Here is a 21,738-nt window from a genome sequence, read left to right as displayed (position 1 = left end):
GAGAAATGATAAGATTGGGAATGAGGGTATCCGAGGTAAAGTAGGAGTAGCTAAAATTGAAGGAAATATGAGAGAAAATCGGTTCCGGTGGTTTGGACATGTGCAAAGAAGGCCTACTGACGCTCCGGTTCGAAAATGTGACTACGGGACAGAGGTTCAGGGCCGAAGGGGTAGAGGAAGACCTAGGAAAACTTTGGAAGAGACTCTAAGAAAAGACTTGAGTACTTGGATCTAACGGAGGACATGACACAAAACCGAGCGCAATGGCGTTCTAGGATTCATATAGCCGACCTCACTTAGTGGGAAAAGGATTTGTTGTTATTGTTGTTGTTGTTGTTGGTTGGAAAGTCATTTGATACCCTAAATTGTTCGATTTTCAGGATGATTGTTAGAAGGGTCAAAGATTTTGGCTACATTTGACCCTTGTCTCAATTATATTCTCATCTCCTACTACTAGGCCCAAGGACGAACTCCCTAAACCAAATCTTAACGGGGACCGGGAGATCCCGTTGACTAAGGTCCGCGTGTCAAATCATCATGGGGCCGCCTCTGTTTCAGGTTCCCACTTCAAAAAGCGAGCGGTATATAAACCCCAACGGGATCTTTCCATTTCCTACAAAACACGCAAAATCCCAAGGCGGCTTCTAATTTCAACAAACACTTTCTTATCTTCCTCCCCCCAGGTGGCGCGTGCATTCACGACCCCTTCCCGTTTGGCTCCCTGAATTCTTCCGACCGCAATACCGTATTTTGGATTCAAAGTTGGTTTTTTATTTTTTTTTATTTTTTATTTTTAGTTTGCTGGGTACGTTGTAAATTCAAAGTTCGAAGCTTTTCTGGATTCGATTTGAACAATTTGGATTCTTTGGGATTAGGGTTTTGTGATTCATGTTCTGCTCTGTGGAATTTGAGTTTTCTGGACTTGATGCGCAATATATTTGTTTCTACTTTTGGATTTTACTCTTGGGTTAGTATAAAGTTCCCATTTTTGATTGAAATTGTGGATAGATTTTGAGGAAATCGATTATATGATTGTGAACTTAGTTTAATAGATTGCAAATGATGTTGTTTCTAGTGTTCTGTTTATACCCTTTTCGAGTTTTATTTTCGGTTATTGATATTTAATGGGGTTGCTAGGTACTTGAGGAGCAGAGGTAGTGTTGCTATACAGATGTTACACAAGCAGATGACAACATATAATCTTGATCCCGACGTGGTTCGATGGGGTCTCCATCTCTTGGATGTTTGCACGATGTCGAATGATAATTCTCATAGTACTATTACGCAATACGACCAGGATTTTAGTCAAGTAGAGTGTGTTAGAGAAGGTTATGTTGAGCCTTGTAATGTGGAGAATGATGAGATTATAGCTCAAGCGTATCAAGAAGAGTTGTCAAGGCTCACTTCTGTAGAAAAGTCAGGAGGTTCTGGTTATGGAGATGGGCAGTTGGAAGCGTCAATTCTTGCGCAGGATTGGCTTGGTCCTTCAAATAGGCACAATGGTACTGGTATGGGATACCGCAAAATTGACATTCTCGTTTAGATCTCTGATTTGTGTTTCTGTATTTGTTGTCCTTATTGTGAAGAAATGTTGGAAATCTGTAGGGCTTGAAAATGTTCGGGATGCAGTAAATTACTTTGGCAGAAATATGGATACCGATGATTATAGAAATAAGCAACATGAGGCGCATGATCCAAGGAGAATTGGAAACGAGGTAGCAAATGATCACTGCGAAGGAGAATACTCAATTAATGGGGAAGACTTTTTGCACTTACTGGACATAACAGATGAATCTTCGCTTGATGGTGAAGTAGGGAGAAGATTGAATCAGATGGCTTCTGTACCTGTAAGTATAACTTTTATGGCATCTTGCGGCTGCCATTTAATTATCGAAGGATTATGCATATCATCTGCTAGCCATCTATCCGAATAAATATTTCAGTGCTTTTGGTTATTCGGTCCTGCCATATTGTTTCTGTTTTGAATTGGGTAAATCGCTATCTTTATCTTTCTCTGAGAAAAACAGAACAGAACAGAAGGACAAAACAATTGCATGCATTCACACCAAGTTGTGAGCTAGGGTTATACAAACTAAACGAAAATCTGTTTTCATCTTGCCGAAAAGAATAACTTTATGTATAATATGTACTTGTACTCAGGGCACACGTCCTGTGAGCAGACCGCTCAGTGTTTTGAACTTTCTTCTGCAGTCATGATAAACTCACGGGCAATTTTAAATTGGTAGAAAATAGTTTCTTGTATTTTTACTTGGGGGATGGTGTGAGAATAGATCAGATATCCATTGTCATTCATAACAATCTTAGAAGAACTGAGGAAATGAAATCTTGAAGAACTGAAGAAACGAAATCTTGAGGAAGAAGAAAATGAATTTCTGTATTTTTCTGTAAGTTTTTGCAGTTACAATATTCGTTAATAGGAAATAATAAGAATAGGTATTTATACTTTCTATATTGCTTACAACTGAAGCTACTCTATAAAACTAACTGCTGACATGGTACTGCGAATTGGGGTAACTCAGTTTAAGTTTAAGTTTGAAAATGTTGAAGGAAATCAGAACCATGAAGTGATTTTGTCAAGACATCAGTAACCTGCTCTTGTGTAGGAACTAGGAACATATTGAACTTCCAAATATCCCTTCTGTACTCGCTCTCGGACAAAATGGAAATCAGTTACCAAATGTTTTATCCTGGAATGTTGAACAGGATTCAGACTTAGAATTGGTGGTGTAGGCAACACAGCATGCACATCTCTTTTTGTTTTTTTTGTTAGCAAACTTGATTGCAGCCTGCCAATACAAATTTTTAATATTTCCTTTTCTTGCAAAATGGGATTCACACTATGATCATTCTTTTGGCAGCATATTCCTAAAACGAATGAGAAATTACCCTCAGAGGATGAAGAGATATCAGATCATCAGAGGCTTTTAGAAAGGTATTTTATGTTATTTCCCCTGTATTATATATTTAAGTTGTATGAATAATCAATTGTCGCCAGGGATGTATTGTCAAACTGTATTTTGGGCTCTGATTTTTTCATAGATTGACTTGTCAATTTCTTATATTATAAAAGGGGATACAATTCAAGTATAGCAGTAGCATGATATTGAACTAGATCCTGTATATTGCTGCTGATTCTCATGATGGTCAACCCTTACCACTTAAAATTACCAATAAAAAGCGCTTGTCAAAACTGTGGAAGGGTTCCTGTATTGGCCGTTAGATTATTGTGATTGGCGTGCAATCAGAGTCAACCTGAAAAGTTAAAAACATATTGATATCACTCCAAACATATAATGTTTGTGTGTCCTGGGAGCTATAGTGTCATTGCTTCCAATTGCATTTTTCCAGATTATATTCTGTCATTTTTTTATGTTCAGTCTTTGTGTGTGCACTTGTTTTTTTTAACCCTGTTGGTGTAATTTTATTAAATATGAAATTGGTACTGAGTGTTTCACTTGGGGTTTCAGATCTTTTCCTTTTTTTTCTTTTAACAGACTGCAGTTGTATGATTTGGTGGAGTGTAAGGTCCAGGGAGATGGTAACTGTCAGGTTGGTGTTATTTTACTTTTAATTTCTTATACTTGAAAATCTTGAAGTATATTGCATAGTTTACATGTTTTGCCTTGTTGTTAGACATAAACGATCGGTTTGTCATTTTTCCTTTAATTTTGAATGATAAACAAGAATTTACCGAGCTTCCAATTTTTGTTGAAGTACATCAATGGCGTGTTCACAATGAATAATCTGATGTAATCTTGAGTGAGACAACTTTTTCCCCATTTCTACACTCGTTGGATACTTCTTTCTTTCTAGATTTTAAATGCACTGCGCAAATGTATATATGTCTTTGTTATGACTTGTAATATTGCAGAGTCCTCTTCTCAGTTAAGTTGATAGTGTCTCACTATTGTCTTATTTTCCCAGTTTCGTGCTTTATCTGATCAACTATATCGTTCTCCTGAATACCATGGCGTTGTAAGAGACCAAATTATTCAACAGGTTGGTTGGCATTTCAGTAAGTGGATCTTTAGTAGTTAAATTGAAGTTATTCTTGTGACGGTGTTGCAGAGGATATCTAGTATTTTAACTCTTTTTACTCATCTTTTTAATGTCTCAGCTGAAGAGTCACCCCGAAATGTACGAGGGTTATGTTCCTATGGGTTATGCTGATTATCTAAAGAAGATGAGCAAGTATTGTGCTAATCTCTTTTTCCATGATTTTCTATCCTAAAGCTTACGTCTTTTTGTTGCTTATTTACTAATTCTTATCGACATGGATGAAATAGGAATGGTGAATGGGGTGATCATGTAACATTGCAGGCGGCCGCAGATTCGGTATAAGACTCGATCTATTGCTTTTATGTGGGTGTTCGTCAGGTCGCAGAGAAACTTATTCATTTGTCAACTGACATATCCACTATTTTATTGCAGTATGGTGTAAAGATATTTGTAATAACTTCCTTCCGGGATACATGTTACATTGAGATCCTTCCACACGTTGAAAAATCCAACAGAGGTAACGGTTTTAGAAGTTTATATGTTTCCTTCCTTCATCCCCCCTTTAATCGTGACTACATTCGGTCATGTTTGCTTATATTTCACTTGTGCAGTTATCTGCTTGAGCTTTTGGGCTGAGGTGCATTACAATTCAATTTATCCCGAAGGAGGTAAATGAAAATAATCGGTTTTGACATACATCTACTGGGATTAAAAAGGACAAATGAAATGATAATGCTGGTGTTAACATTTGTTATCTTTCGATTGTATTTTGTTACCGTGTTCAGAACTTCCTCCCCCGAGCTTAAAGAAAAAGAAGAAATGGTGGAAACTTTGAAACCAGAAATCGACATTTGCAACGAGTTTTAGTTTTTCGGTTGAGGAAGCTTCAGTTTCGTGTTGACGTTGTCTATATTGGCTCCTTGGAGCCGGGGCAGAATGGCGTTCCCTTGCTTGTTTCTGCTCTTGTGCATTTGCACCGAAAGATGATTCTTCACCGAGTTCTTGTACATGTTACATATTCTTTGATTTAGATTGTTTTTTTTAACATACCTTTGATATAGAGGATTTGTCACTCCTTAATGTAAATAAATTCATGGTTTTTATTCTCAAATATAGTAAATCTTTCTTTCCATTCAATTTTGTACCTTCGCGTAATGTTCAGAAATGTTATAAGAAATTGGAGAAAATTAGAACAGGACTTGATGTAAAACTAAGCGTAGTAGTGTTCTAATATTTATATAGCCGAACCTACTTAGTTAAATAAGGTTTTGTTGTTGTTTGGACAAAATCAGAATACTTCAAAACCTTTTAAAACGAGAGGGGAATATATTTCCGCTCGTATGCTAGAATCTCTCATAGCACCATGAGAATGGACATGTGATCATTTGGTTATGGTGGTTTGTTATTTAGAAATTTATAGAAAATAAAGAAAAATGGATCATTTGTGGTTAGTACTGATTTTTCTTATGGAATTTGAAGAAATAAAAATTTGTGGCGCTAAAAAATCCAGGAGGATCCTCTCGGGATCCTCAAATCGTGTCCATTCATCGTATATAATTAGTCAGTTTTTGTCAAGTATTATTCATATTTAATTTAAAATAATTTATGACCGCATGATGTACGATGAATGAACACGATTTGAAAATCCCTAGAATCCTCACAAAGATGATGGGAGAAGATCCTCATTCCTAAAAAATGTTATGATAGACAATTTTGATTAAAATATTATTAATCAAAGGGTCCATAGCTCAGTGGTAGAGCATTTGACTGCAGATCAAGAGGTCACCGGTTCGAACCCGGTTGGGCCCTTTTTAAACTCATTTTTAAACTGTTTTTCTAATTATAAGAAAATAAGTAGAGAGATCCATCTCAATTTTCTATTTATAACATATACCTTTTTTATTTTTATTTTTTGAAAGGCTTAACCTTTTGTTTATTGAAAAAAAAAAATTACAACTTTAAAATTCAAATGGCTTTTCAGCTAAAATGATCCTTGAGATTTGCATAATTCCTCACTTTGGTTCCTGAGATTTGAAATCAATAGAAGTGGTCCTTGAGATAGTTCATCATCAATCATTTTGGTCATTTCATGAAAAATCTCCATTAAATAAAAATAAAATGACAAAATATCCTCAATTTTTGTTGAATTATTTTGCCCTATTGTTTTAAATTGAGGGTTCATTTTGATCTTATTTAACATAATTTTTCATCAAAATGAGGAGTTATGCAAATCTCCGAGACTATTTTGACTAAAAAGCTAATTCAGATTTATATTTACTTTTCTAACTAATCAAATTCCTACAAAAAAAAATGCACAAGGTGTTTGAGAGGCATCCCCATATGTGTTTTATTTGTCTTTGAGGAACAAGACTTGCACTACAATCCTCAAAGAGGCTTACTGTGATGAGTCTGCCATCGGTACTCGGTAGGGCATCCGCTTTCCCCCGCGCGGCGGCCCCCGGGGGGGAAGCACATTGCCTTGATGAGGGAGTCGGCCGTGATCTTAAAGAATCGGAGAGTGAAAATCCGGTTTATTTAGCGTTTCAAAAAATGAAGACGGAAAGGGGATTGCAGAGTGTTCTTAGGGGTGGTTTGGGAGTGAGGTGCTTAAAAAAAAAAAAGCATCCATGAAAAAAAGTTGTGAGGGTTTTTGGTGTTTGGTAAACTGAAAAAAATGGCTTATTTTGGAAGCTGCTGTGAGAATAAGCTGAAATCAAAGGAAAAAGCTGAAGCTGCTATTTGCAGCTTTGGAAAACTGGCTTTTTTTTCAAAGCACACGGAGCTACAGTCCTTAGTCAATGATTTTCCCTTCATATCCCCATGGAAATGAATTCCACTTAAATGTTTGACAGGAGTTCAAAATTAGAAAAGAAATTGGAAATATTTTTTTTATTCTATTCTGGAGACGTTCTAAACTACAAAAAATAGAATTCAAACTTCGCTGTAGGGGGAGGAACTATCATGAATCGGAGAACGAATGGTTATGGAATCAACTAACCTTCATAAACCTAATTTCTTGTTATTGAATTATGGATTGTAGTTCTCTCTCTTTGAATGAAATAACAAACATCTAAGAAAAAATCTAAAGAGGAAAAGACAACTGCAAAAAGGCCAGCTACATACATATCCTCGAGAAAATTGCAGTATATTTACACTAAGTGGTTCTCAAAGTCGAAAGCCCCAACATATAAAAACACTCCCTATTTACCCTCTCTTTCAAAATGCAGTTAACCATTTACACTTGAGAATGTAATACAGACACTGAACCTTGTACCGGTAAAATCTCGAGCCCAAGGGTGACCGTCTTCCATGCCGAGTTTTTTCATGGTCAGATTAGAACCGGCGAGCCAAAATATATACTAGGAGGCGGATAGACAAAAACATCATATCGCAGGGGCCTCCAGATTCCATGCTTATTTACAACTATGGCTTTTCTGTATCGATCAAACTTGCTAAGATCGCTGTCCATGTTAGCTGTACAACAGGTGCATACTTATTCATGGTGGCAACAGGAAAAATGCCTTTTACTCGCTCCAGATTGGGCTTCTCAAGAAGAAAACGAGGCTGACAACCCTATGCGCCTTTCTGCATATGACAGATCAAAATCTGTTAGAGGTCTTGTACTTTGCAAATCTGTGCAAGGAATACGTAGGAAAAGGCTCACCTCCAGTTGTGATGAGTTTCTCGACACGAGAAACGATATGTTTGCCATACGTATACTTCTTCAGGGCAGTCAAATGAACCTTAATGCGAGATAGAATCAACTCAAGACTCTGATCATCACACGTCTCAAGAACCTTTTGCACAACGTAGTTTCCAAACGGATCCTTCATCATGGCCTGCACAATTGCATTTGAAATTTCTGGTCATGCATCAAAAAATTTGATCAACACGCTAATTTCATGTTAAAATTTCCATAGCTAGTATAGACTATCTTGAAAGCATATATTATCTTTGGTATGGAAAACGTTAATTTTAGACCTGTAAGGGCTCATTTGCATCAGTTGAACCCAGCATCTCATTCACTAAAAACTGACGCTCCTCAGCATTCCCAAAAGTTAAGCACTTCTCCACAACATTAGAAGCAAACTTCTGCTGACTCATCTTCACAATTTGTCCGGCAAGCTTGTGGATGATTGCAGTCCGTTCGTGCGGTTTACCATGTTCAAGGATGTGCTACCAAACAAGAGTATTTATATCAGATACGCACAGTTGAAGATATGTACACGAGCATTTCCATCAGGTATATATAGTTGATGATGTTACATATCAAAAATAGCGTAGGGTCTTAAAGCAAAGACATAACATGACTCCTATCGATCGTGAAAACAAAAGTGAGAACACACCATAAACCACATCGGCTTTCAATCAAAGAAAAAGACTATCAAGTACCTTGGAATCCAGTTTTGCTTTAATGCTCAGAAGAATCTCAAAAAAGACATCACAGGAGCCATATCATGAATAGTATAAGCTACAAGGCATACGATCTATTCAATGAAAACAAAAATATAAAGTACCTCGGAATCCAGTTTTGTACACGTGCTCAGAATAATCTTAAACAACAAGAATTCTGGTTATTAGGTTCATAATATTTGCTATGCAATTAAGTTACTGCTAGGCCAATATGTCCTCTCATGCACAAAAATCCAATTTTCTTTTTCCCTTTTTTTGGGAAAACATTTCATCCGAAACAATGCACATTTTCTGGAACATACCTCATTTAACAAAAACAAAATAAAACAAATCCATGGCTATCTATGGAAAAACTAAACAAATAAATATAACCCAGCAGCTCAACCATATATATACTGAGTATTGAATACCTGAATGACGTAATTTCCATATTGATCTTGTGCCAAAACGCATACAGATTGCATGATTTCATCCATGATTATTTGTTGCATGTTTGAATCATTGCAACGTTCCAGAACCCTCTGTAGGCACCCAAAGGGATCACACAAGTAAATATAAAGAATCCCTACACAGGGGAAGAGGATGCAAACAACTAACCTGTATAACCCGGCAACCATAAGGATGAGTGGATAGTGCGACAACTTGCCCATAGAAGGATGAAAGTATAAATTGGATTTTATCTTGAGGGATGCATTCTATACACTTCTGAATGACATGATTCCCATTCTGATCACGAACACATTTCATGATTGAACCATTAAGCTCCGACACCATCTGTGCCTGCTGATTCACATCAACTGCTTCCAAAGCCTGGCGTAAAACTTAGAGCATTTATACTTATTTTCCAAGTGCGATTCATCTCGTTAAACAATGCTTAAATAATATGATGATTGGGTCATTGTTTTTCTCCATGTGCCAAAGCATCGTTTTGTAATAGAGGAGGGAAGCATAGTAACATATACAGTCATCCGTCACAATGAAGGTTATACAAGACACTAGCATTGTGTTTATACGTAACATATGGAAGGCATCTTTCTTGGATTTTTCTAACACTCCAATTTCATTTACAACTGTCTTTTTTCCTCACCCAATACGAACATCACATGAAGCTACTGCTAGGCAAATACAATATAATACATTATTTGCTCGTAGCAATGAAGCATGTAAGTGGCACGAGTAACAACATACACTATGATAGAAAGAGTTCTGCAAAATTAAAAACTGGACAAAGGAATTCATATACATGCTATGCAAATTTTGAGGCAGATCAAAGGTGTGAAGCTAACACGCAGAAAGGCATTGCTAAAAGGATAGAGACAAGTAGATCAAGATTTTGAGAATCAGGAAGTCACCTTCTGGATCACTCTACAACCATACATTTGAAGACTGAGAGGCAAAATATGGCCAGTAAGTTGGCTGGTTAATTCTTTTTTTTGGCTTTCTGTACCATGCTCAAAAAACTGCAATTTTCACGAACAATAGAATTAATAATTTTAAATAGAAGGAAGGAATTTTCAAGTATTTGAAATAAAGAGATCAATCATACTTTCTGTATGACATAATTTCCGAATACATCAGTCATCAAGGTGCGAGCATGAGGAATAATCTCTGGAAATATCTTCAATTTTTCTTCCACAGTGGCAGTTTCTAGTTTCTGCTGAATAAAGCGACTTCCATACTGGTCGGTACTACAATTTAGAGCAGAAGAAATTGAAGTCAGAATTGCTGCCAAAGCAACCTAAGAAGAATATACACTAAAGAAAACATATACCTGAATTCCACTACATGATCAACAATGTCTGCAAGTTCAAAAGACTTGTTCTTGTTGTTCTTGAATTCGTCTAATAACGATGATGCATGTCGTCGTTCTAGGTCCTTTCCAATGTCTGAGTTCCAGGAGCTAACCGACCCTCCCATTGAACTTCTCAACATAGAATTAAAGCGTGCAATCTTCTCACTCTCAAACATTGGACTACCAGACCCAATAGAAGGATGCAGATAATTTTCCATTGGATTTCCAGGATACATACCAAGCCCATATGGTGGGTTCCCATAATGACCATGATTAAAACCACCAGATCTACCTAAAAGTGACAACTCATACTGTTGCTTCCTTTGAACAAGCAATGCCTCAAGATATGCCTTCTGAATCCCCTCTAAGTCTCCATGCAAAGTACCAAAGTGGTTTTTACTCAGAGGATAACCACTTGGACTAGTTACATTACATGTTGCATGATCAGATCTTCGCAAAAACTGAATATAAGATGGGTCCATAACAGGAGAATGGAGACCAGGCCCTACTTTGTTTCCCAGTCTGTTCAGACCTTGTTCATCACCTCTAGCTACTGCACCCGAAAAAGAAAAGGAGGGAGGGAGAGAGAGAGAGAGAGAGAGAGAGAGAGAGAGAGAGAGAGATTGTCAATGCTAAGTGCTAACTGACTATTCAACCAAGGTACTCTGCTGGTTTTAAAAATTAAAAAAAAATTGTTGCAGATGAAATTTAAGAAACTACATAATTACCTGCATCAAGATGATTATTAATTGTCATATTCAACTTCGGATTTACAGGATAGGCCCCAGCAACGTGGCCATCAAAGTCCAAACCTGGCGTATTTGCTTCTTGGTAAGGAACATTAGATCCCTCCAAAGCTCCAAAGCCTGAAGAACTCCCGTTTGAGTAAAGACTGGGAGAAGAAGTTCTTCTTGAAAAATTAGCTTGCCCAGTGGATGTAGTACAGTTTGTTATGATTCCATTTTTCTTTGCTAGATGAGCATAATTAGTAGGAAGAGAAAAAATTTCAGCATTTGCCTTCTCTAACAGTTCCTGCTGCAGCCTCTGGTTATGCCCATTTGGCATCTTAAACAGAAAATCATGCTGATTATCAAGATCCACATGAAGCTGCGACTGAATACGTCTATCATCATCTACAGGTCTAATTTTTGACAGGCTTAAGCCAGAAAAATTGACTGAAATATCTGCCAGATCATTCATGCTGGAAGAACGATCATTTTGAATATCTGGACTAGCAACATTCTTCCTCTTGGTTGGGAAAACTCTACTCCCTACAGGGGGGAGGCCAAAACTGTTAGACCTCCCAAGTAGTTGTTGTTCAGGGGTTCTGCTTCTTGGCAAAGAAGGACCGACAGCAGATGCAAAGGAATTAGAAGCTGTTGAGCCATGGCTCTGAACTCCCACCAGGCCACATGAAGCTCTTCCATTATGCATACCCTCTGCAGACTCCACTCCATTAGATAACCCAACTGGATGGGGATCAGCCATGCCTGTGGAATCCATGATATCACCAAATGCGTTACGACTTGATGGCCTTGACAGGGGACCTGACAAGGAGGCAGTTTGATCAAGTCCTTCCTGCAGCATATGTCAGTTATTAATTTACATGACACAAAAAAAAAAAAAGAAACAAGAAATAGCAGCTAAGCACTTCTTTCCAAACCAAATTGTTTGGATATACTTGGAAAAGTGCAGGTATAAGCATATCAATTAAAGAATATGAATAATGAAAACTTTCTGCATTAAAATATGAAAGAACTAATATTCATCTGACCTTTTCTGGATATTTGAAAAGGAAAAGGGAAAAAAATGACAAAAGAAATGAGAACCTAGACAGTGATGATAAATAAAAGTACAGCATGCATTCAACATGTCATGGGCATATAATACAACAGCTAGCAAGATGGAAAGGTTCCATTAGACGCCACCACAGATAGTTGCAAGAGTAATTCTAAGAGCAGGATCATGCTTTTAGGATCTTAGCTACATCCTTGCTCTGCATCCCCGTGTGAAGGTGAACCAGCCATTATGGAAAATGTGTGATCTCGTGTAGTATGCAATAAATATCAAATGTAAACTAAAAGCTATCTGTAATGGAAGCTTCAAACTGACATCGAACTGAAATACTAATCAAAAGGGGCAGGTATCAGCAGTATCAAAATACTCAACCATACAAAATTTGAGAAAGAAACAAATGTCAAGATTAGCAATTAAAGGGAATCCAAAAAAAAATGCAGTACAAAACTATGCAATCAAAGTCTAACCAAGGAACTACATAAATAATACAGAAGAAAGTCTTCACAATAGATTACCTGTAAAATGTCAGCAAAACTCTTTCTCCTTCCACCAAGCCCAGTTGTTGGCAAACCAATCAAACCATCCGAGCTTCTATCAAGCCACTCAGATGAAGTTTGTTCAGGGATATTGCTCCCATTAGCATTCCTCAGTTCCATCATATCATTCTCTGCCTTTTGTAGCCCCAACTGCGTGGCAAACAGCGACAAACTATCACGATCATCAGCCAACTTCTTCCTCCTCCAGTCTCCAATGCCCTCAAAAGAAGACCCGCCGCCCTGAAACCTTTGTGCAACACGCCAATCCTCTCTTGACAACAACGGTGGAGGCAATCTTGGGTTAATGTTGTCATGCGAATAGTAGTATGAAAGATAAGCAGGATGAGATCGAATCTCATCTTCGGACAAAATCCCATTGTTATTACTAATCCTACTAGTCACATCCCTAAAGTCTGAGTTCCTAAAGAGACTACCGACAGCAGTTAGCGATCCCTCAACAGTTGGCGGGGCACTACCGCTCCTATACATATTCATGTCCCTCTCCCGATGAATGGCATGCTGATTGCGCTGCTCTCTCAGAATCAATTCAAGCTCACTCTGTAAAGCATCTTCTAAATTCCCATTGGGTCCTTGCAGATTATTGTCTCGGGTTGATAACATATGTATGTTACTCCCAGTAGCCATCTCCACAACTCTAAATTATCACAAACAAACAAAAAAACACAGAAATTAACAGAAGTTCTCAAAATTCAGCTAGTTTTCGCATTCCAAAAATCGTAATCATTAAGAAAAGTAACAATTGGCTAACTTTTGGTGCACCCAAATGATCAAAAAACATTATAATTACACAATTCAAAAAGTATAAAATACTCAAAAAAAAAAAACAATATTCGAAATGAAAAATTCGTACCTTTACCCTCACATCGATCAAAACAATACGATCAAATCCCCAACAAATCCTGGGACAAATCAAGGAAAACATAAAAATCAGCAAACCCAATTATATGATCACACCAAAAAAACAACCTCAAAACATACAAAGTCATTGTAAATTTCATGAATTGTATCGAAATTGGTACTGAAACCGGAGAAATGATCAAACGCAAGGACTTACGTCACGGAACTGATCGCGAGGGAGCTACACACCAATAATCCAATTGCTATATGTACAGAAAAAATATAACAAATGTATATACGATCAAATGTACGAGAAGGTGATGCTTTTCTGATCGAAAATATAGGCGAAGAATTTTGGAACAATTCCAAGGGTTAGAGAGAAAACTTTACAGAGAGGAGAGAGAGAGAGGGAAGCTGAAGTTGGGGATGAGATCGTGTGGGCCTGATATCCTTTCGAAACGGCCGCTTTAATTTTTAGAGAGAGAAAGAGACTGGAGAGAGAGTTTTGGTGGGTACGAGGCGGGAAGAGAGGAGAGGGTGGACCGTATGATGTGAGGAATGGACGGTGATGGGCGGTGGAGGGGGAGCGGGGAACTTGCATGGACGAGTTGTGACATATTTTATTTTTTATTTTTTTTGGAAACTGACAAATTTTATTTATTAGGCCTCACTTATAGTTGTGTTTTCAATTCATAACCGACAAACTTACATCCATGGAATGAGTTCTGTGTTACGTGATGATGAATCTTTTCAGGTAAGTCTTTCTTCGTACCAGTGGTTGTTTGGTTTGTGATAAAGGTCGTCCCACTTTTTATACTTTATGGTTTTTTATAGCGATGTGATATTCACACATTCCATTTTACTTTTAACATATTTTTTAATTTTCGGCCGTCGGATCAGATGAATTGAAGAAAATCAATGGATAGAAATTAACAACGAGTGTGTGGATAGCACATCCCTATTTATATTAAGAACATGTCTAATATATAGGTAAGTAAATTATTTCACTTCTTAACGTTTTATGTGTTTATTCACACGTAAGAAATAAAAAAAGTGTAATATTCATAAAATTTGTAATCAAATACCAATAAATAAGGAACCGGATCGACTACGACAACTAGTTATTTTGATTCCCTTTCCTTCTCTTATTTTTAAGCTTTCCAATTTATTTATTTTTTTTCATTTCTATTAAGGGGTGAGAAATAAATTAGTTGCGAACTTGTCATTCTCAAGATTTGAATCTAAAACTCTCACTTACAAGTGTAAAAATACTACTAGACTGTAATACATGTCATCTCCAATAGCTGTTTCCAGATTTAGCCCTCATTCCTATGAGCATTTTAGCTCACCATCATAACTATGGTGTATGCTCATCATACACCTAGTCATCTACAATGTGTCATTTTAACTAACTTTGGTTAACTTTCACACTAAATGTTATTTTTTCAATTTTAAAATTAAAAAATTAACTAAAATTAAATAAAAAGACACGTCACAGATAATTAGGTGTATGCGAGTATACACCATAGTTTACGGCGTCGAGCGAAAATCCTCCCCTAATTCCTGGTTATGCACACCAAAGTTTTTAAATGAATACAGTAGTGCTATAATTTTATCTATTTCCAATGGTGCGTGGACTATGTTTTATTCCTCTTAATATTTTATTACTTTTCAGTATATAGAGAAATATTATGATACTACTAGATATTGTTTATATTATTTAAACTACTATTTTTGTGTGCTAATAAGGTGTGAAATTAGATTGAAGAAGTAGGTATTTGTAGAGATTTCTAAGAATTTTTACATTTTTTAATCCAACAAGTGTGATTTTGATTTTGAGACAAATGAAAACATATACATTTGACGGAATCAAACACTATCTTTTTTAATAAACGTTGTTTTAAGTTTTCAGAGAATCGCGTTTGTCCAACTGCATCACATCTGCATGCGCTAACGTGCGTGCGAATAAACTCATTATATCCAAGATGATTTGATTGTGAAGGTTAATATTTGAATTACTCATAAGTGAATAAGAGAAATACCTCTCTCAAATTTACTGTTTTACGCTCATAATAAATGTTGTATGTTTAGCATATTAATTAATAAAGGATATATATTTTTTTTTGAGTTGAAACGATAGCGTTAGTAAGTTAAATGTTAGATTAGCTATCAACAAGGTTTGAGCCTATGTGCAAAGGCACAATAGCTTTCCATCACTATGGTAAATGACCACTTGCTATAAAGGATATTTTATTTAATTTTTGAAAATTATAAGGAGTGGCGGCCTGGCGGATTCACTAAAAGAGTTTCCATGGAAGCTGTCATTGAGGTAAATTGTTTAACAATAGTCCCATGACACCTGATAAAGAAATATTTGTGTATATACAGACCACGTAATGTTGATTTTACATGTTATAATATAGTGAATGACATAATTGATATCCTATTTATAGGACAAATTAATAAAAAAAAGGTTACTTAAATTTGTTTGTACCATACTTGACTAATCCCTAAACTACCGAGTACCGGTCAATGTTATAGCATCAAGGACCCAGAAGAGTTTCCCTCCAACTAGGAGGCCAATCATAGCGCGACACGTATCGACATCAGAAGCCAATCATAGCATGACACGTGTCAACATCAGAAGCCAATCACAACACGATACGTGTCAATGTCAAAACAAAGCTAGAAACTCTATTCTATAAAAGATCATTCTCCCACAATATTTCCTAATGTCATTTGTACTAAATCATTCACTAGTACTCACAAAAGGAGAGTTTGAACCTATGTACTTGTGTAAGCTCTTCACAATTAATGAGAACTCTTCTACTCCGTGGACGTAGCCTATCTGGGTGAACCACGTACATATTGTGTTTGCTTTCCTATCTCTATCCATTTACATATTTATCCATACTAGTGACCAGAGCAATCTAGCGAAGGTCACAAACTTGACACTTTCTGTTCCACCAAAGTCCTCACTGATTTTGTGAATCAACATTTGGCGCTGTTTGTGGGAATGACACTTATTCCCACTCTCTTCAGCTTTGTTAAGCTGGTTTCTACCATTCGTACACTCTCTTTTGACCAGGAATCCCTTTCCAACATGGGGAGCGAATGAAGCCACATCACACAGAATGACACCCCTTTTGCACATGGTGCGAAGCAACGAAAGAAGGAACAAAAGAAGTTTGCTCTTCAGGTTAAAGTCAATGAGCTGGAGGCTCATAACAACAAGATAGCGATGAAGAATGAGATCCTCCAAGAGCAGTATGAGAAGGTCTTTGAGATGCTCCACTAGGCTAGATATACTAAAACACATGAGCTCATCACCCATGTGGAAGTCAACCATTAACTGGGTGCCCCCCAACACGGAGGGTCATTTGCCCTCGACATGGGTATTTCTGTTGAGGAGCGAGCTACTTATCGAAATGGCGACCAACATGAGACTTCTCTCAACCCAGCTGCTTTGACCAGAAGCAGGATGAGTGGAGGAAGACACCTCCTTACAGAAGGAGTGGAAGGATCGAAAGCCGTCTTTTGCGACTGTCGAGACTTTCTAAAGCAACATCGAGACAATCCAATCCATGTAAGCTCGAAGATCAATGACCCAAGGGTCTCTAAAAGACTCAGTCCCCTCCCATGTCCCAGGCCGGTTACCAATTTGGGGAAGGGGCAACAAGTCCTAGAGAAACACAAAGGTATATGAGACTCAAAGATGTTCCGACAGACATACCTTCGAAGTCAATACGACGAGTCCAGGGAAAAATCACATGCTCTTGATCAAACATTCCTACTTCCAAGAGGAGATGGATATTTACGAAAGAAAGTTCCAATGGTACATGACTCTACTCAGGACCCTCTTGTCCTACAACTCCTTAAGGATGTAAACAAGTTAAAGGCCGAACGACAAGCTGAGATACCTGATTAGAACCAACCTAGGCCTGGCCTTCTTACAAGGAGGATCCTCGACACCCCCTTCAAGCAAAGACAAGCAGAAGCTTGACTTGCAACCCTATACAGGAAATGAGGACCCGATTGAACACCTTAACCTCTTTAAGTCCAGCATGGCATACCGGATGCACACCGACGAAGAACAATGTCTTCTCTTCACCTTCACCCTCTCTGGTGGAGCTTTAAACTGGTATTGTCGTCTTCCACCTGAGACGGTAGACTCATTTGAGGAATTGAGGAAACAATTTGTTTCTCAACACATTTTCCAGACTGATCGCTTGCACTCTGCGAATGACTTGTACATTATTTGCCAGAAGCCAGACGAGTCATTACGTATGTATGCTGGCCGCTTTAGCCATGAGTATTCCCGTTGTGCCGAGATAGATGACAAGATTGCCCTTAAAGCCTTCACGGTAGGCCTACGTGACTGTTTCTTTAAGTACATGATCAATGCCAACACTTGGAAGACTTACTCTAAGGTGATGGCGCAGGCTTATAACCATGCCTCCACCGAGGCAAAGACATACCAAGAGAAACCCCCAACAACCATCCCCTATCAGCAAGTAGGAAGTGGAAGCCTGACCCACCTAAATGAGAAGACCTCAACCTTCCAAATTGCAGCGGTGCCTTCCCCTGCCTTACTTAATACTTTGCCAAGTCAACAGACATATCAATCTCAGGGCCAAATGAAAGATTTCCATCCTTACCAATCTCATTTTAGTAAAAGGAGTAATGGACATTACCGCGATAACCAAGGGTATCGCCACGATAATCCCCGACCCCAGGCAGTCAACACAGTGGGTCAAGCACGTGTCAAGACAGGCCCTACCCCGAGGTATGAGGCATACACACCTTTGAACGCCACATGCGTGGCCATTTACCCCAGCATAGCACACCTGATATCGAAGTCAAAGCAGAGGCACCCGGATTACAAGCCCACGAAGAACACATGCACGTTTTGCTGCTACCACTAGTATAACGGCCATGGCGGCGAGAAATGTATCACCCTTCGTGATTATATTGAAGCTTTGGCACGTGAAGGAAAAATTGATCAATTCATTCTTCAACCTCCAAGGGGTAACCATAACCAACGCTAGGAGAATGTGATATATTCCATAAGTGGCGGCACACCCATATCTAAATCTTCCAACAAGGCTATGAAAAACAATGAATGAGCTTTAAGGCCTGGCCACCAAGTGTTTCACGTGGAAGACATCAGGGGAGGCAAGTATCAAAAGCCTAACTGGGATCTAATATGTTTCTACCTTGAAGAAGAAAAAGGTATCATCTACCCTCACAACGACCCACTGATCGTGGAAGCTCATATAGCTAACTTTGAAGTACGACGAATCCTGGTAGACACGAGGGCTTCGGTCAATATCATGTTTACTAAAGCTTTCAGGGCACTTAATGTAGTTGAACACTTGCTCGATCGCTCAATTTCTCATCTGATAAGCTTCTCCGGTGATATCGTGCAACCTTTAGGGAGAATACACTTACCTTTCACCATTGGTACATGCCTTTACACAGCTACCACTAACGTCCTGGTGGTTGATTGCCCAAAGGAATACAATGTCATATTCGGACGCACAAGCATCAATGATCTCAAGGCCATGGTATCCACACATATGTTGTTGATGAAATTTCCAACCCCCTATGGCAATGGTTACATCAGAGGAGATTAACTTAGTGCACGATCATGTTACAACCCTTTGGTTAAGCAACAACACCTGTCTGTGCCTAAGGAAACCTTTTCTATACATGACCAAGTCATAAAGACCAGCCCAGACGAAGCCAACTTGGATCTTCACTGTGGCAACAATCAACCCGACGATCCTCGAGACGACTTTTTCACCCAGCAAGCATAACCTACTGAAGAGTTGGAGAAAGTTTCTATCTCCAAAGATTATCCAGATCGCATGGTGAAGATTGGCACCACCTTGTCACCACCCATTCGGTTGGCATTGATCTCTTTTTTGCAAGAGAACACTGAGGTCTTCGCCTGGTCATACGAGGACATGTCATACATCTATCCCAATATCATATGTCATCGCTTGAGTATTGACCCCAAGACCAAGCCGGTGAGATAGAAACGAAGATCTTATGATGCTGAACGATACGAAGCAATGAAGGCAGAAGTTGAAAAACTTAAAGGTATATGCTTCGTCTGCGAAGTCAATTACTCAACATGGGTAGCAAATGTGGTCTTTGTTAAGAAAAATTCGACCAAAGAAAGTCTCCTGCTCCAAAAGGTCTTGTGGAGAATGTGTGTCTACTACACCGACCTAAACAAAGGATGCTCGAAGGATAGCTTTCCTCTTCCTCTCATTGACAGACTTATAGACTCTATGGTAGGGTGTGAAGTCCTGAGCTTCATGGATGCTTACTCAGGATACAACCAAATCCTCATGAACCCTCTGAACCAAGAACACACAGCCTTCACTACTGATAGGGGATTATATTGCTATAAAGGCATGCCCTTCGGCTTAAAGAATGCAGGAGCGATTTATCAGAGACTAGTCAATTCAATGTTCACCGAACATATTAGGAAGAGCATGAAAGTTTTCGTTGATGATATGCTAGTCAAGAGCAAACATGCTGACCGACACATCACTAACCTATATGAAACTTTCACCATTCTAAAGAGGTACCAAATGAGGTTGAACCCCAACAAATGTGCCTTCGGTGTAAGCTTTGGCAAATTCTTAGGCTTCATGATAAGCTAACGAGGCATTGAGGCTAATCCCAAGAAGATCAAAACAATCCTCGACATGAAGGAACCAATAACTTCAAAAGACATCAAGAGCCTTACTAGCAATGTGGCAGCCTTAACTAGGTTCATCTCTAAGGCCACAGACAGATGTGCTCATTTCTTCAAAGTACTTAAGGGAAGTAAGAAGTACATTACATGGACTGATGAATGTGCCGATGCATTAAAGAACCTCAATGACTACATGAGTAAAGCCCATTTGTTCTCCAAACCTGAAGTTGGTGACACTCTCATTATTTATCTATAGGTATCGGCTTCGGCAGTAAGTTCCATTCTTATTCGAAATGATGGTAATGTCGAACGACCTGTCTACTACGCTAGCAAGGCCCTACAAGATGCAAAGACACGATACTCCAACATTGAGAAATTGGCTCTAGCATTGGTCATGTCTGCTCGAAAACTTCGCCCTTACTTCCAAGCACACTCCATCATCGTGCTTACCAATCATCCTCTTCGACAAATACTCCAAAGTGTTGACACTTCGAGGAGAATAATCAAATGGGTGATAGCATTAGGTGAGTTTGACATCTCCTACCAACCAAAGCCAGATGAGAAGGGCCAGTAATGGCAGACTTAATCGCCGACTTCACATATCCAGTTGACATTGTTTCTAAGCCTAAAGAAGTGGTTTCATTACCCTTGAAAGCTTAGAAAATAGAACCAACAGCCCCAACATGGAGTTTATATGTTGATGGCTCGTCCAACCAATAGGGTGTGGAGCAGGACTAGTCCTTATGACCCCTGACAAAGTGGCAATGGAGTATGCTCTTCGTTTCAAATTCAAGGCATCGAATAATGAGGCCGAATATGAAGCCCTTCTAGCAGGCTTACGTTTGGCCAAACAACTAGGGTTTAAACGAATTGATATATTCAGTGACTCCCAATTGGTGGTTAACTAGGTCGCTAATAACTTTGACGTTAAGGATAGCTTAATGGCAGCATATCTAGCACAAACACAATTGTTGCTCAAACACTTCCACTACCAGATCACCCAAATTCCTCGAGCGGCAAACAGTCATGCAGACGCTTTGGCTCGTCTCGCCTCAGTAATGGAAGACAAAATTGGGAGAAAAATTCAAGTCGAATTGTTGGCAGCACCAAGCACCATGGTCGTGGAAGTGTGCAACTTACAACAGGGGGATAATTAGATTACCCCGATTTATAAATTCCTTGCGCATGGTACCCTCCCTCAAAGCTAAGCAGATTCGATACAAGGCTACCCGTTACTTGATCATTAATGACAAACTATACAAACGGGATTTTAACCTACCATACCTAAGATGCCTTACGCTCGTGGATGCGGAAATTGTACTTTGGGAAATACATGAGGAGTCTGCTGAGATCATGCTAGATTTCGATCCCTAGCACACAAGGCTTTTCGCGAAGGATATTACTGGCCAACACTCCACAAAGATGCCATTAGAATATCTCGCTCATGTGATAAATTTCAACGCTACGTAACTATTCCTCACTCCCCTCCTGAGCCGCTCACTCCTATGATTAGCCCTTGGCCCTTGGCCCAATGGGGACTTGATTTCATCGGCCCAATGCCTGCAAGGAAGGGCAAGGTCCGCTATGTAATCGTTGCAGTTGACTACTTC

The 21,738-nt window shown here is 38.7% G+C and overlaps 2 protein-coding genes and 1 non-coding gene across 10 annotated transcripts; 2 read left to right on the top strand and 1 right to left on the bottom strand.

Moving 5' to 3' along the window:
* The first annotated feature begins 468 nt into the window (after positions 1–468).
* LOC126629620 (OVARIAN TUMOR DOMAIN-containing deubiquitinating enzyme 9-like) lies at positions 469–5,157 on the top strand. Of its 7 annotated transcripts, none has more exons than XM_050299704.1 (11): positions 472–805; positions 1,138–1,502; positions 1,606–1,847; positions 2,880–2,953; positions 3,489–3,570; positions 3,946–4,020; positions 4,139–4,212; positions 4,308–4,356; positions 4,453–4,537; positions 4,632–4,688; positions 4,806–5,157. In XM_050299704.1, the coding sequence occupies exons 2-11, from the start codon at positions 1,172–1,174 to the stop codon at positions 4,853–4,855; spliced, it is 1,119 nt and encodes a 372-aa protein (XP_050155661.1). In that variant the 5' UTR covers positions 472–805; positions 1,138–1,171; the 3' UTR covers positions 4,856–5,157. The 7 variants fall into 7 exon arrangements, 6 of the variants coding, with proteins under 6 accessions (XP_050155661.1, XP_050155659.1, XP_050155657.1 ...); XM_050299702.1 differs by having other exon boundaries at positions 477–761; positions 1,138–1,508; XM_050299700.1 differs by having other exon boundaries at positions 477–805; positions 1,138–1,508.
* Positions 5,158–5,757: 600 nt separating this feature from the next.
* TRNAC-GCA (transfer RNA cysteine (anticodon GCA)) lies at positions 5,758–5,829 on the top strand. Its single transcript has one exon. It is a non-coding gene; the product is annotated as a tRNA-Cys (tRNA).
* Positions 5,830–7,014: 1,185 nt separating this feature from the next.
* LOC126629615 (pumilio homolog 4-like) lies at positions 7,015–13,970 on the bottom strand. Of its 2 annotated transcripts, none has more exons than XM_050299694.1 (12): positions 13,634–13,970; positions 13,430–13,478; positions 12,538–13,213; positions 10,954–11,803; positions 10,205–10,775; positions 9,980–10,121; positions 9,786–9,893; positions 9,031–9,243; positions 8,844–8,954; positions 8,002–8,196; positions 7,685–7,859; positions 7,015–7,605 (listed from the first exon to the last, which is right to left on the bottom strand). In XM_050299694.1, the coding sequence occupies exons 3-12, from the start codon at positions 13,201–13,203 to the stop codon at positions 7,568–7,570; spliced, it is 3,069 nt and encodes a 1,022-aa protein (XP_050155651.1). In that variant the 5' UTR covers positions 13,204–13,213; positions 13,430–13,478; positions 13,634–13,970; the 3' UTR covers positions 7,015–7,567. The 2 variants fall into 2 exon arrangements, with proteins under 2 accessions (XP_050155651.1, XP_050155650.1); XM_050299693.1 differs by having other exon boundaries at positions 10,205–10,778; positions 13,634–13,968.
* Positions 13,971–21,738: the final 7,768 nt, after the last annotated feature.

Source organism: Malus sylvestris, chromosome 7 (genome assembly GCF_916048215.2).
Source record: "Malus sylvestris chromosome 7, drMalSylv7.2, whole genome shotgun sequence".
Lineage (NCBI taxonomy): Eukaryota > Viridiplantae > Streptophyta > Magnoliopsida > Rosales > Rosaceae > Malus > Malus sylvestris.
This window is presented reverse-complemented; position numbering and strand designations above follow the sequence as displayed.